General features: G+C 33.7%; 1 protein-coding gene across 1 annotated transcript; it reads left to right on the top strand.

Annotated features, from left to right (window-relative positions):
- The first annotated feature begins 105 nt into the window (after window positions 1-105).
- On the top strand, window positions 106-1037 carry LOC111406530 (uncharacterized mitochondrial protein AtMg00810-like). Its single transcript, XM_023035940.1, has 2 exons — window positions 106-149; window positions 560-1037. The coding sequence occupies exons 1-2, from the start codon at window positions 106-108 to the stop codon at window positions 1035-1037; spliced, it is 522 nt and encodes a 173-aa protein (XP_022891708.1).
- The last annotated feature ends 14817 nt before the right edge of the window (window positions 1038-15854 follow it).

Here is a 15854-nt window from a genome sequence, read left to right as displayed (position 1 = left end):
CCTGAATGGTGTGAAGCCATGAAAGCTAAGATTAAGGCACTTGAATTAAATGATACATGACTCATTGTTGATTTGCCACCTGACAAAGAAGCAATAGGGTGTAAAATGGTATATAAAATCAAGTTTAATGCTGATGGAGGTATCGAAAGGTAGAAGGTAGGCTGGTTGCAAAGGGGTACACACAACAAGAATGTCTAGATTATCATGAAACATTTTCTCCGGTGTCACTGTTCGAAGTTTACTTGCCCTTGCAGCCATAAAAGCCTGGTTCTTATATCAATTGGATGTTAATAATGCATTTTACATGGTGATTTGGATGAGGAAGTATATATGCAATTACCCCTAGGTTATATTATTGATGGGAGTCCAAAAGTAAGCACACTTTGCAAAAGTATATATGGACTTAAGCATGCCTCATGGCAGTGGTATTCAAAGTTGTCCAGTTTCATTATTCAGCATGGTTTCATTTAATCAAGGGCGGATTATAGCTTATTTATGAAGAGTACTCAAGACTCATTCAGGGCTATTCTAGTACATGTTGATGATGTTATCTTAGCAGGAAATTGTATGGATACCATCAACAATCTCAAGCTGCTTTGGATGCAAAATTCAAAATCAAGGATCTAGGAAAGCTGAAGTATTTTCTAGGAATCAAGGTTGTGAGAGCAAAACGTGGGATATACATATGTCAAAGAAAATATGCTCTGGACATTTTAGGAGATTCAGGGACCATAGGCTCAGCACCATCTAAAATACCTCTTGATCAAAATGTTAAGTTAGCCAAGGATAAAAGGGATTTACTTGCTGATCCTTCTATCTACAGGAGCTTGATAGGGCGGTTGTTGTACCTAACTATAACAAGACCAGATTTATCGTACTCAATTCAACTATTGAGTCAATACATGGACAAGCCCAAATTGCCACATCTTTATGCAGCACACAAGGTCTTAAGATATCTTAAAAGGGAACTAGGTCAAGGCCTATTTTATCCCTCTATATCTGATCTACAGCTGAAGGGTTATTCAGATTCAGATTAGGGAGCCTGTCCAGATACTAGAAGATCTGTGACAGGTTATTGTGTTTTCATAGGATCATCACTAGTATCATGGAAGTCAAAGAAGTAAAATGTGGTTTCAAGATCATCCTCTGAAGCTGAATATAGAGCAATGGCACAAGTGAGTTGTGAGCTAACATGGATGAGATTTCTATGTAGGGATCTACAGATTGAACATACCCAAGCAGCAAAGTTATACAGTGATAACAATTCTGCCATTTATATTGCCACAATTCCCGTTTTTCATGAAAAAACCAAGTACATAGAGATCGATTTTCATCTTATTCGAGATAAGATACAAAATGGGAGCATTACTACTCAGTATATTCACACTGGTTCTCAAGTGGCAGACATGTTAACCAAGGCCTTGAATTCTTCAAGTCTTTACTCACACGTGAAGAAGTAGACGCCACTAAATCTCTATTTTGTACTTTAGTTAAAGGATCCGTTAAATTCTCAATTGACCTTACATAATTTAGAGAAATTATTCCATCTTTGATTAATTTCCTTATGTAGCCATGTGTCAGACTCATATGTCTTGACTTTCCATTGTATACCTCGTTATATGCCTTTGCTAATGTGGCTTGACTATCACACATGATAGGTATTTAAGAGATATTCTTCGATCCCAAAGATATCTCATATAAGAGATCCTTAAGCCACTCAGCCTCTTTTTCGGTATCCGATAAAGCTACAAATTCAGATTCCATGGTCGAGTGTGTTATACATGTTTGTTTCTTGGATTTCCAAGAAATAGCACCTCCTCCAAGAGTGAATATCCAACCCAAAGTGGATTAACTTTCACCCGTGCTAGATATCCAACTAGCATCGGTAAATCCTTCCAATATCGTTGGGAATTTAGTATATTGTAGGCCCAAGTTCTTGATTTTCTTTAAGTATCCAAGAACTCTCACAATAGCCTTCCAATGATCATTACTCGGATTGCTAGTAAACCTACTAAGTTTACTTATTGCATAAGCTATATCCGGTCTTGTGCATTGAATAGCATACATAAGACTCCCTATAGCACTTGCATATTCTTTACTAATTTTGAACTTGAATCAATTGGGCTACTACATTCTTTTATGTTCAAATGTTTAAACTTATTTATCACATTCTCAATACAATGTGATTGACTTAGATAGTAACCCCCGCTAGTCTTAGTGACTTTGATACCTAAAATGGTATCCACTTGTCCAAGATCCTTCATCTTGAATGTGGAAGAAAGAAACCTCTTTGTTTCTTCTATTCTGTCCATGTGATTACTCATAATCAGTATGTCGTCAACATACAAGCATATAAATGTCACATAATCATCACAAATTTTAGAATATAAACATTTATCAACGCTATTATGTTTAAACCCGAATGATATTATTGCTAAGTCAAACTTCTCATGCCATTTCTTTGGTGTTTGCTTTAGACCATATAAAGATTTCACCAACTTGCACACTTTATGTTCATTTCCAGGTAGGGCGAACCCTTCACGTTGTTCCATATGGACCTCATCATCGAGATCTCCATTTATGAATGCCGTCTTGACACCCATTTGATGAACATGCAAGTTATAAATTGAAGCCAAAGCAAATAAATATCCTAATCGATGTTATTCTAGCTACCGATGCATAAGTATCAAAATAGTCGATTCCTTCCTTTTGTCGATATCCTTTGGTTACTAATCTAGCCTTGAAGGTATTTAAAGATCCATCAACATTGTATTTTTTCCTAAATACCCATTTGCATCCAATATGCTTGGATCCCGGTGGTAAATCAACAAGTTCCCAAGTATTATTGGACATTATCAAATCCATTTAGTCCTTAATTGCATCTTTCCAAAAGGTGCTATCACGAGAAGCCATAGCTTCTTTAAAAGTCTTAGGGTCGGTTTCAATTTGTAGAACAAAAGGAATTGTTCTTACAACATTCAACTCATTTCTCTCTACTAAGTAAAAGGAGATAAGTTGAGAATCAATTTCATCTGGTCCCAAAGACTTCTCAACTCGAGTTCTCTTGCTTCTTCATGGTTCACTAGACTCATCAACATCTTTAGAAGATATTTCATCATGTGTTCCACTTGAGCTAGGGATATTTTCAAGCTTTTCCCTCAATTTATTATCCGAAGATAACGAATCCTCAAAGAACTCCACATCGTTGGATTCGATAATCACATTGGACTCCAAATTTAGTAATCTATAAGATTTGCTATTGTTTGTATATCCAACAAAGGCACATTTAATGCCTCTTGGACCCAATTTAGTCCTATTAGGATTCGTGTTCTTGCAATAGGCAAGACACCCCCACACTTTGAAATATTCAATGTTTAGTTTTCTTCATTTTCACAATTCATAAGGAGAAACCTTAGTATGTTTTGAAGGAATCCTATTAAGTATTCTACATGCACTTAATAAAACTTCACCCCACAAGTTAAATAGCAACTTAGCATGAACAAACATGGTATTTATCATTTCTACAAATGTTTTATTCTTTCTTTTAGCCAAGCCATTTTGTTCGGGTGTCCTAGGTGCAGAACATTGATGAATAATTCCATGTTGTTCACAAAACAAATTAAAATCATTGAAAAAGTATTCACCACCTCTATCACTCCTTAAAATTTTAATTTTCTTTCCTAGATAATTTTCAACCCCATTCTTGTATGTCTTAAACATGTCAAAGGCTTCACTTTTATGTTTTGTCAAATAAACGTAAGTATATCTAGAAAAGTCATCTATAAAAGTTATGAAATATTTATTTCCACCTCTAGTTAACATAACATTAAGTTCACATATATCAGTATGAATTAATTCTAAAATACTAGAAGTTCTCTTATCACTTTGATATAATTTTTTAATCATTTTAGATTCTACACATATTTTGCATTTATGTTCATCATTTTCATCATATGAGATCAAGTCATATTTTTTCATGCATTTCATTGTATTTCTACCAACATGACCTAGTCTAGCACGCCGTAATGAAAATAAATTCACAACATAAGCAAAGTTACTTTTATTCATTTCATTGTCAATGGTACATAATTTGACCATTCTTTCACACGAATAGCCTTTCCAACAAATTTCCCATTAAGGGATAGTAGAAGTTTGCTGGACTCATAAACACATTTGATGTCTGATTTTCCCAAGAGATTGCCACTAACTAGGTTCCTATTCATATCCGGAACATGTAGTACATTAGTTAGAGTAAACAGTTTTCCCAGAAGTGAAGATAATGTATATACTTCCTTTTCCAAACACTTTAGACCGCATCTCGTTACCCATTTGAATCTCTTGTTCTCCATCTACTTCTTGATAAGTTTTGATCAAAGATTTATCATATGATACATGTACCGTAGCAAAAGTATCATACCACCACTCAGAAACACTTCATTTGATTGCGTTTACTTCACTTATGGTGGCCGCAATTTTGTCATCTTGGATGGAATTCACTTTAGCCTCGAAGTTGTTTTGTTTTCGGTGCCTACAATCCTTGGAATAGTGACTAGATTTTCCACACAAAAAGCAACCTCCTTTTGTCTTCTTCTTGGACTTGTTAAAGTTCCTAAAAGGCTTCCTTTTGTTGGATTTTGCCGACGGTTCTATTTTTTCACAGCATTTGCTTTAGAAGAGCCCTCATGAAAATTTTCAGTTTTATCATGTATTCTCGACTCCTCTTCGATTCGAAGATGCTTTTGCAATTGTTCCAAAGAATAATCTTCGGAACTATGCATGATCTTCTGCCAATATCATTTCCAAGTTTCGTGAAGTTTGGCAATTATAGCCCCCACTTGAAAGGTCTCCGGTATATCAATTTGTACCGCCTTTAATTTGTTGACAATCACTTGCAACTCATGCACTTGGGGAAGAAGAGGGATATTTTCTAAGAATTTAAAATCAAAATACTTAGAAATCAAAAAAAATTTTGTACCTTCTTCTTCTACCTTGTACTTACTTTCCAATGCTTCCCAGATTTCTTTCGTCGAAGTTGTATTGGTGTATAGATTATACAAACGATCCGACAATGCATTCAAGATGTGGCCACGGCAAATCAATTCATCTTCTTGGCATTTTTGTCTCTCAATTTTGATTGCTTCGGATTCTCCATTTGTTGGTTCCGGCAAAGGCACCAAATTTGGATCAAGAATATAAAAAATCTTCAACGCCGTTAAGAAGAACTTCAACTTGTCTTACCATCGCGTGAAGTTAGTCCCGTCAAAACAATCCAATCTAACCAGATCTTGATTCATGAGTTTAATAGTTGCCATAGTTGTATCATTCTCCATCGCAAAATATAGTTTGAGATTGTTGGAAAATAAGGGGTTGGAGAAGAAACAACAACAAAATNTGAACACAATAAGGAAGAAATGAATATAAGTTATAGCATGGATTTGATTAATTGTGGAACAATGTATGTATTTCTTGTTTGTATTGATCATTCATCACCTATTTATAGGCCTCAATCAATACATCATGAATGGTGCCAAAACAAGATGAAAAGTGGCAACTTTTAATCCAAATCGGCTCCCAAGTTTCAAATTGAAAAATCAGCCAACAGCTATTTTTTAACACTATGCGTACGCATAGTAGAAGCAAAATTGATTCTGATTTTGAAAAATCATATCTCGCGTATGCACAAAAGTACGCACAGGCAAAAATCAAAATTTTCATTTTTCAATTTCTTTTAATTCTACCAATTCCACAATTGAGTCCACAATTAGTCAATTATCATTCCATTGATTTTGAACAAATATTCAACAACAGTTGGGTGGAAAATACATTGAAATTATTTTGGACAGTATTGATCATCTAAAAGAACTGTTAAGTTCAACAATCAAAAGCAGTGATTTTAATGCAAGATGAAACATGTTGCCTAAATTAGACTTTTCATAAATTCTTACTCAGAATGAATTAACTTATGCAACAACAAAAACAACAGGCCACATCATCAATATCTCCCTCTTTAGTAATTAGCTTGTACAAAATTACAAAATGATGAGAAGTAAAGAACATGAAATGTTGCGACTATGTGATTCCTCTAAAGTAGAAAATCCAAACAGAAAAGGATGTCGAGATACGTGAGACCATATTGAAAATGTTATCTGCTTAGTCTAGAGTTACAACCTGCTCTCGCTTGGTCTTAGGTATCTTTGATGGGGACCCAACCATCTCTCCTAAAAGCCCATGCTTGAGGGTGATTGAATCTCACAACTATTAAACCCTAACAATACCCAACGGACCTAAATCTGACATCCACAATAATCCACTCCAAGACAACCTTTGTTTTAGCCGGCTGACCCTTCTTTGGCTGCTGGCATTCGGCACTTCACTTGGGTCGCCCCTTTTGGGATTCGAACCTGTGACGTGGGTCTGCTCTGATACCAACATGTTAGAAACCTGAAGCTACTGTTGACCTAGTTGTGCTGAAACTTTATTTAGCTTGCCTCCTGTGTTATAATCCAAGTCTGTGACACAATGATTGAAGAGAGATTAGTAAATGAATACTGGAAAATGGCTATAAGGACTATATATGGATAAGCAACTGCAAATATTGAAGATAAGAATCAATGGAAACTGAATATTCAACTAAATGGAAATAACAAATTCCAGGGCTATTGGAGAGGCCCGGTCTCTCCTCTTTAACTGAATTGGAAAAGCTTGAAAGTGACACCATATTTTCAATGTGGGACTCAGGTGCCCATACACCTCAATGGAACCATGACAAACCACCACGCTTCGAACTTGGAGTTCACGTTGAGCAGGTTCCCATACACCCTAAGTGGTAACCGAGATCAAAAAATATGGTGTCTGCTCTGATAACAATTGATGCGAACCCAACCATCTTTCCCAAAAGCCTAGACTTGAGGGTAATTGAATCCCACAACGATTAGACCCTAACAAACTTTAGGTTGTTTCTCCCATTCATTAGGGGAATGCTTCAAATGATTATGAGATGCTGATGAAAGGATAAAAACTTAGAGATGTTTACAGAAAAGTGAAGTGTTGGGGGGGGGAGGGGAATCCTTTGACAAGGATAATAATAGGTTTGCTCTGATTTTTTGAGATGCTCTAGAAAAGGTTGATGCCATCAGATTGATAAATATCCTAATGTGTGAATTTAGGCATGGATTCCCAGCTGGACATCGTGCATGAAAATTTTGGAGATCTAGTAAAAACCTCAGCAGCTTTAGATTTTCTTTTAATCCAACGAAGAGTGAAACGGTCCTTTTGCTTTTCTTGTAGAAATAAGGAACGATTAAGAATTGTTATCCATTTTTAAGTGGGTTGCCAAAGGGTTTTCATATGTTGTCACATCATGGCAATGCTTGTCAAATTACGCTAGTAGCTTCAGCTTATTTAGCTTTTCAGTTGACACCAAAAATTTGAACCCTCCTGAGTATCCTAAAATCATAGAAGCTTCTTATCTTGAAAGCAACTGCAGTCCTCTTTATCACTCTTGTAATTCCTTACCAGCATCCCTTCTATAAATTTGACTTCAACACATGCAGACCAAAAGTAAAAGAGCCTCACGTTATGCTCTGCCAAAGTCATTATTTATTCATTGGTAAGTCCAGCGATCATCCTTCGTCAGCAACCTACTAGTTCATTTAGGGGATGGCTGCTGTCATACATCTTTAAGGATTATGCAGATCAAATGGTCAACGGACTTGGAAATGAAGATCCATTTGATGAAGCTTCCTAAAAAATATAATGATTAGAGGAGAAAAGGTTCCAAACTACATGTTGTATAAAATCTAACAAGTGGTCAGAGAAAAACTTCCGTAGTATGTGTCACAATAATGATCAAGAAGCCAACATAAGCTACAAAAATGATACAATATCTAGGAAGCAGCTAGTCACAGATACCAACTGCTGTCCCCAGAAAGGGCTCAAATGTGTGGTGACTCACCTGAAATTCTTGCTTCGAAAAAGAGTTTCCTACAGTACTGTACATGGGATGATTGCCAGCTTTGTCATCTAGTAAAGTAAAATAATAAATCCTCAATTCGGTAACATCAATGAGAAACAGTTCAATGTTGAACATTGTAAGTAGATAGCGAAGAGATAACTGATAGAAACCAACAGAATCGAATCCCAAGCTGAGTTTCTATAATCCAATCGAAATCCCATTTAGAGTACCAAATCCAATTACAGTTTGTATCCTATTGGTTTGTGCTTGAAGAATTTCAACCATAATGCCACATAAAGCGAACAAAGTTACCAGTAAATGCCAGCTCGTATAATAAAAATACTCGTATAAATATCATCTTCTTCTTAATCTTTATTGTTTTTTGATAACATTTCACTGTTTCCCAAAAGAAAACTTCAATAAAACAAATCAACATCACAATTAGGGACTTTTTCCCTTCTAAATCTAATTACAACATCAAATTACGAGGTTAAGAAAAATATAAACTTCTCTATCTGGAATTAGAAGCTGGACTTCTTCCTTTCTAGATCTAATGACATCAAATTATGATGTTAAGAGAAAAATATAAACTACTCTATTGGAAATTAAAAGCTGGATCAAACGAAAGTTATATTCTTACTATTTATAGCATGTTTGACGTGTCCAACCAAGCATTCTCAGTTGAAGGAATACTTTTAGTAACAAAGGCAATCAGTTAGGACTTGTGCAGTTGCCTCACTTCAAGTTCAATAACAATCCAATTCAAAAATTGACAATAACCTCCTCTTCTAAAATAACAACATTATTAAAGGTCCTCAACTGGAGTAAATTATATCAATTCCATCACTTTCGAAAGAATTTGCGCCAAGGAATGTAAGTAATGTAATGACACATGAATTTTAAGCATTAAATGTATCTGTCTGAGGCAATATACCGAGCAATGACAAGAACATTCAATTCATTATGGTAGAAAAATATCATTTTTAAAACAAGGAAAAAGTACCAAATGTAGAGTATTAAAACTCACCAAAAATGAAACGTAAAGTGCTCATGAGTGCTTTACTGCATATCACAATAGAAACTCACAATAGAAATTGACGAAACGACTGACAGAGTCAAAACCCCTATAGTCCCCAAATGGAATCCTGTGTTCTAAGTCATCTTTCAATTTTTCCCTAAACAAAAATTTCAATAATCCACAACAATAACAATTCGAACAAATTAAATCAAAATTTCCCACATGCAGGTCTGAATTTCAATTTTCTACAAAATCAGAACCAGCTGCGAATTACGTATCGGGAATTTGGGAGAATTTTTTTCCTTGAATAAAGGGAAAATTTAAGCAGTCAAATAAGCAGTCCATCCATAGTTGGTTACACCAAAAATTCTCTATATACGCTTAAATGAATTATAAATGCTTTAAATCAATTTAACGTATTAATAATAACTATAATTTATATCTATCTAGGGGGGGTTGTGCGTGATTCCTTGTAAATTGCAATATTCTTGAGCGTTGAAACGCGGGCTTACGAATTGATTTAAAATTCTATCTAAAAGGAATTTAAAAAAATGAGAAAATTGTTTAACCATAGAACTAAAAATAAATAAATTAAAATATCATTAAAGCAAAGCCCATTAGCCCGGAAATAGTACAATGCATCATTGCTCTTGGTTTGTACAATATTATACACTGGAATCCACATGTTTATCAAGCGCTTCCCCCGTAATGCATGCTAAAGTTTTTGAAGAAGACAAGAAAAGGAGGATGGATATCATTGGGTGGAATTCTTTTGCGCATTACAGGTGAACCCATTAAAAAATGTCCATGTGGAAAATGTCGTGCATGCATTTTTAATTATACATCCAAGAAAGAGAAAGACAACATGTGGTGATGCAACACATTATTGACCTCCTTGAGTCTTTAAGTCTTAACAAATCAAGCACGCTACTAGGCATAAATGAAAAGGAAAAATCTTAACGAGAAGAGACAAATTTATAACTTAATGCTCATCAAACCTATTATTAAGCCCGGACCATTACTTGGAAAAAAAAATAATGTTTTAAATAGTGATTTTTAGGAGAATGTGTAATTAAAAAATAGGGAAAAGTCTTAAATTTATGTATAAAATATCTTATTGTATAAATGTATGGTTGAAATGAACATGTTGAAACAAAGAGTTTTTAAATAATGGCCATCAAACAGGCTCTGACTATGCTTTTGATATGGTCAAATGGTGGTCAACGTAATCATTGTGTTATAATTTGAAAAGATCTTATATTAATGATAGGTGAATATTAGTCCACTACACTAGAATGACAATATTCTCTATCACTTTACCCTCAGGCTCAGAAGCAATGTTTGCTGATCTTAGACTCTTCTCGTATGCTGCAATTCAGGTACACATTTACAAACCATTTCATCTCTTTCGTGACCTTTAGCAATAATGCAGCACAAATTTTTTTTTCGCCTCTTTGTTGGGACTAATTTTATCAGGTTTAGGAGTTTGTTATTAATTTGCATTTCCTTGCAGTTCATGGAGTTACTTTGAAAGTGATTGTTTTGTCTTTTTCTTCTGTTGCAGATGGCTTTCACCTTTTTGGTTTATCCGGCACTCACATTGGCATATATAGGTCAAGAAGCTTACTTATCAAAACATCATCACACAATTCATGACATTGATTTTTATGTCTCTGTTCCAGCCTAGGTATAGCTCAGGTCCCTGGCATTGGAATTGTGTTCACTGATTTGACGTCCAGAATACCTACCAATTTTTCTTGTTTTGTCACCAATCTCCCTACTTTCCACCTTCTCTTTGTTTTCGTATTTATAAAATCTGTATCAATACCATTTGTCCCACCAGCCGAGAGGTACCTCATGGGATGTTCATCAGGATGTCGATTCTTTTCAATCTGAATTCATTAATAGGCTGGGTGATTTTATCCGTTATGAGTGGTACAAGGAACATGGCACTATATTTTTAGAGGTATCTTTCACATCATTAAAAATAAGATTATGTTGTTAAAAATATATATTTGAAGTTGACTACTCATCACTAGAATATAAATGTTTCCACAGTAGGCTTTTAGAAAGTTCTAGTGTATCTCTGAATGAAGGAAAGCTTAGAAAAGATCAATTCATGGATAAAGGAAGCCAAAGTAAACAACTCAATAAAAGGTATCCCATTTCCAAATCAATAGAATTAGAGAACTATTTATCGTGCTTGATCTTAAAACGTTGAGACTATCTAGTTAACAAAGAGTTGACAACAAGCATGCTTATTGTTGAAACTAAAGCACTGTAAATTGCACAGCACAATGTTTGCATGCTATGACAGGGAATAAAATTAACATAATTAAGAAGGGCATTGTGAAACTCACATAACCAACATATGTTCTAACATGACATTGCCATAAACTCACCACCCCCTTTTCTGTCTGAGTCATAGAGGCATTACTTATATCTTCGAGCATGCCATAAAAGAATGTTACAGTTAGTTGTGAGTCACAAGTTCAATGGAAAAAACCAGTTGTGAGTAAAAAAGCCACGTTATCAAATGAAGAAAAAAGGTAAGTATGCTCTCTTGCGCAGATTCTACGAACATAACACAAATAATTTGTCGTTTATTTTTCAGTTATTTAATTTGTTTTTAATTTCTTTTGGATAACATTAAAGGAAGGCATTTATATACCATTACAAAAAACAACTCAGCTTCTACTTTACATGTCATGGTTAATAAATAAAGTAATAACTAATTTCACAAAATTTATAGCTTTAATCTCATGAAGTCAGGATATTTTGGACCCATGTGAAAGAATTGATAAACTTAGCGAACGTGATTTTAGAATAGCGTGTCCTACATCTTGTCGATGAATTGAAAAAATTAAAAATTAGAAAGAAGAAAACTGAGTTTGAGCCCCATAATGTGTAATATAGTTCCTAGCCAAAATGTGGTTACTCTAATAACCTAATAGCTGATAATGAGAAAATATGTAACTAGATAAATTTTGCATCCTAGGAATTCCAATATAATTTCACCAATTATAAAATTATAAAAAGGCTAAACTACGTCAAAATAGAGAACAAAACAAATATGTATACATGTGAAGAAACAGAGAATTAAAGACTTCCAGATTGTGAGGTCCATTTGGATATCAATATTTTGCATCTATTTATATATACAAATAACCAGCGGACAATGAAATCAAGGTACTTAACTTTACTCCTCATATAACCATTTCTTCCTATAGTAGATCTTAGTTCTTTGCTCAATGAATGGCATAACAACCTATACTTGTTGTCAATCAAATTGTATAATTAGCTCAAAATACTTACTCCACAATGATAAATATAGCTTTGATGTGTCACCTCCAATAACGAGAGAATTTTCAAGATTCAATAAATTCCTTGCAATTATTGGCCAATATTAGTGAAAGAAAGGAAACTGAATGCCACTTTTTTCTCAAAACTAGTTGATTTAAGCTTGTTTAAAAGTAAGCCTGATCTAGAAAGGTGTTAAGACTCATTTTCACCACTAAAATCACTTGCATTTTGTGCCAAGTCACGTAAATGTAAAAATTTGGATAAATTGTATGTGATGTTAACTTCAAATTTTTTAATCTTTTAGACGGACGTGTTCCCTTTTTATCGAAAATATAGTAGATTTATAAAACAAGCATATCCAAAGATAAAGCCTTATTATATTATACAGTATACAATATGAATCAATTTCAAAGAACGTTGTTCAAAGTTTCAACAAAAACAACTTCGTTTTAGTGATGTAATAATGATGCAACTTTTAATTTTTTTTCCTTGTTTTGGCACCTGTCTACACAAAACATCATTGTATTAATTTTTGGATTTTCCGTTCTATTTTGTTCACCAACCAAATTTAGCTTCCATTTGTATACAATTTATAGATTTTTTATAATTATTAATTTCAACCACTTGTTCATAATTACCTATTCATTGTCTCTTTCTATATTTGACAAATGGGATTGTTCATCTCAGTTAAAACTTAGTTGTTACACTTTCTTTTCCTCACATTGTATAATTTGTTCATATAGTATAAATGACTTTTCTTGTGCGAGTTGAGAACTTGCTTAACAATTGATGAGGCTTTTCACTTCGCAGTATCTATAAATTTGTAATACTATACTAAAGCTCAATCTCAAAATAGTCAATACTCGTGTACAGATATAGAACATATTTGCACTATTGATTTATAGCTTGACTTGAGGATTCTTTTCGTTGTCTTTTCAAAGAACAAAAATGCAAATTCAAGGTTTGTCATTTTTGATAAATGTACAGTTTTTGAAACTTGATTTATTTGTTGATTATATGGTCTCCTAGCAAGTTTAAATATTTAATTTTTGGACAATAAGTTTTTGTATTGTTAATTACCTTTCAAATTACACCGTGGTTAAATTTAATTTTATGTGTTGATTGTATTTAATTGTTCAATTGAAACTTGGTCAAGTATATATAATTGCTGTGTATTAATTTGTGTAATTTGAGAGCAACGGATGATGATTAGTTGGTTTATACATATTTTAAAAATTAGTAATTAATAAAATTAATACTGAAGTCATTGTAAGACATTTTTAAAGTACGAGAAGCAATAACAATGTAACATATTTAATATTATTTGTGTTATTAGGAAATAAAATCATAGTTAAATGCTGCCCATTGAGTTTAATTCTTGGCTCTGTCACTAGTATTCAGCTCAAATTTCATGCGACTGTGGAAGTATTTTTCAATAAACAATCATTTCCTCTCTTTAGCCAATTCTATAATTTTTAGATTATTCTCTAAAAATTATAATCTGTACCCCTTTCGATATGTTCGAGAATTTGTGGGGGCACAATGATTTTTATTTATCTTTGAGCTAGGCAAGCAAACTTATCATCTTTTTCTTGATTTACATTCATTTGCAAAGTCTTGAGTTGTGCCATTGCATGGAGATATATGTTATGCACGTCATACTTATTGAAGATTGTTTCTTTTCTTCATGCAAGTGTCCATATTGTGTAATGATTTAGCTATTCAATACCTTACCCATTTCCTGCTTTTCTTGTTTAATAATGTTTTCATAAACTCAGAATCAAGAGCGCCAAGTTCATCTGAACCCACATCCAAACAAAGTGATTTGTTCTCATCCTATATTTCAATCTTTGACGTGGTATTCCATTGGCAAACAAATACTGGATTATTGTAGAGTTTTAAAGAATTTGCAGTTCATACCTTCATGGAGAAAGTTCAAATACACTCAAGTCATTTACTTAAATTTTTCTATGTTGACATTAAACTCTGTCAAAGAAAAATGTTTCGGTTTAATTGTACACAAATCCATTGCACAAAAACCACGACTGAATTGAAAGGAGTGAGTTGATGGCGTCTTGCTCTTGAACTTTGATGAGGTTATTTGTAGATTATTCTAATGTTCTTGCTGTTTCATTTTTGAACGACAGATTGTGTACTTAGAGAGTCTTAAATGCGTTGTTGTCTCCACCTCCCCTGCCTCCAATCTTCTCATTTTATTGAGCACTATAAATCATTGGCGTGGTTTCTTTCTTTTAGAAAATAGAAAATTGAAATTTTCCTAATAAATGTAGAGGCATTTGATCAAGAGATTCTTTATTTAACCTCCTCAATGTTTTTAGTAGGAACTTAAAATAGAAGTACTTGCAACGTGGGCTTGATGTGGAAAACGAATAGAGTTTGTTTCTCATGAAATCAACATATATAACTCAAATCCTGGTTTGTCAGCGAAGTCGATTTATTTTTCCATTAGATTCTTAACAAACATGCTACATTTGTTCTTGTGAACATACTTCGGTTTTTTAGAATTGTTCTTGGGGCTACCTTTATTTTCTCTGTGGTGAGTTGTTATTCGTGGATTTTTTGTATTTTATTGAGTCGATGTCGAAAAAAATATATTCACTATTAAAAACAACCAACTCTAGCTACTATTCAAATTATATCTAATTTGATAAATTGAATCTCTGTAATTGATTTTTCCAATAACAAGTAGTATTGTGCATTTAGTTGTCCAACATTGACCTTTGAAGCCAAGTTAACCTGAGATTTATTTAAATGATTTTTTTCTTTCTTTTGGAAAACCTATTTTTACGGCATTCTATTTGCTCAACATTGGTTGCATGATTCAATTATTTGCAGTTCAATCTAATCCAGTCTAGTTCATTGTACCAAACAAATATATTACACATCAGTTTGATTTGATATATCCATTCTTTCATATTAAGCTCACAATTATAAGATTGATGAATCCTGTTTTATTAGTTTATCATGTGATGAATATATGTTGAACTATGCACTCATCAATTACAAGGATTCACAAAATATAAAAATATTTCCTTAGCACATATATGTATTATATTGTACAACTATAAATGGAACACAACTAGATACAATTGAAAAAAAGCACATCCGAGTTATAGGCATTGCAAATGTTAGCTGGTAGATAATATCACAAACTAAACTTTTACAAATCTGTGGTATGCTTCTCTGAGTCGGATTTTACTGATAGCCATCTTTACGTACAACCAATCCATTACGCTATTCCACAACTTGAAAAATGCAATCCCCCACGAGTTATTGAACACTAAAGTTCCACATACTCCCCAAAATCCAAAAATGAAACCAACTGCCATACTAATGTAAAATCCATCATTGATAAGCTTGTCCTCATCTTCTGGGTTTTTCATTCCATCAACATTATCACTGGTCTCTGGGACTTGAGCAATATCATCTCCTGGACAAGCTTTTGCAAGTGGAGGACCACAAAGTCCAAGGTTTTCCTCGAATGCAGAAGCATTGAATGTTTGTAAATGAATGCTTTTTGGAATTTTGCCCGACAAGTTATTGTATGACAAATCTAGC

Source organism: Olea europaea, chromosome 12 (genome assembly GCF_002742605.1).
Source record: "Olea europaea var. sylvestris chromosome 12, O_europaea_v1, whole genome shotgun sequence".
In the NCBI taxonomy this organism is placed as follows: Eukaryota; Viridiplantae; Streptophyta; class Magnoliopsida; order Lamiales; family Oleaceae; genus Olea; species Olea europaea.
This window is presented reverse-complemented; position numbering and strand designations above follow the sequence as displayed.

What these genes read in the sequence shown, in the direction of transcription:
- LOC111406530 (XM_023035940.1), top strand. Translation starts at nt 106, where the DNA reads ATGGTATATAAAATCAAGTTTAATGCTGATGGAGGTATCGAAAG. An exon ending in GCTGATGGAGGTATCGAAAG is followed by an intron (nt 150 to 559) that starts GTAGAAGGTAGG and finishes TTATCTTAGCAG; the next exon opens with GAAATTGTATGGATACCATC.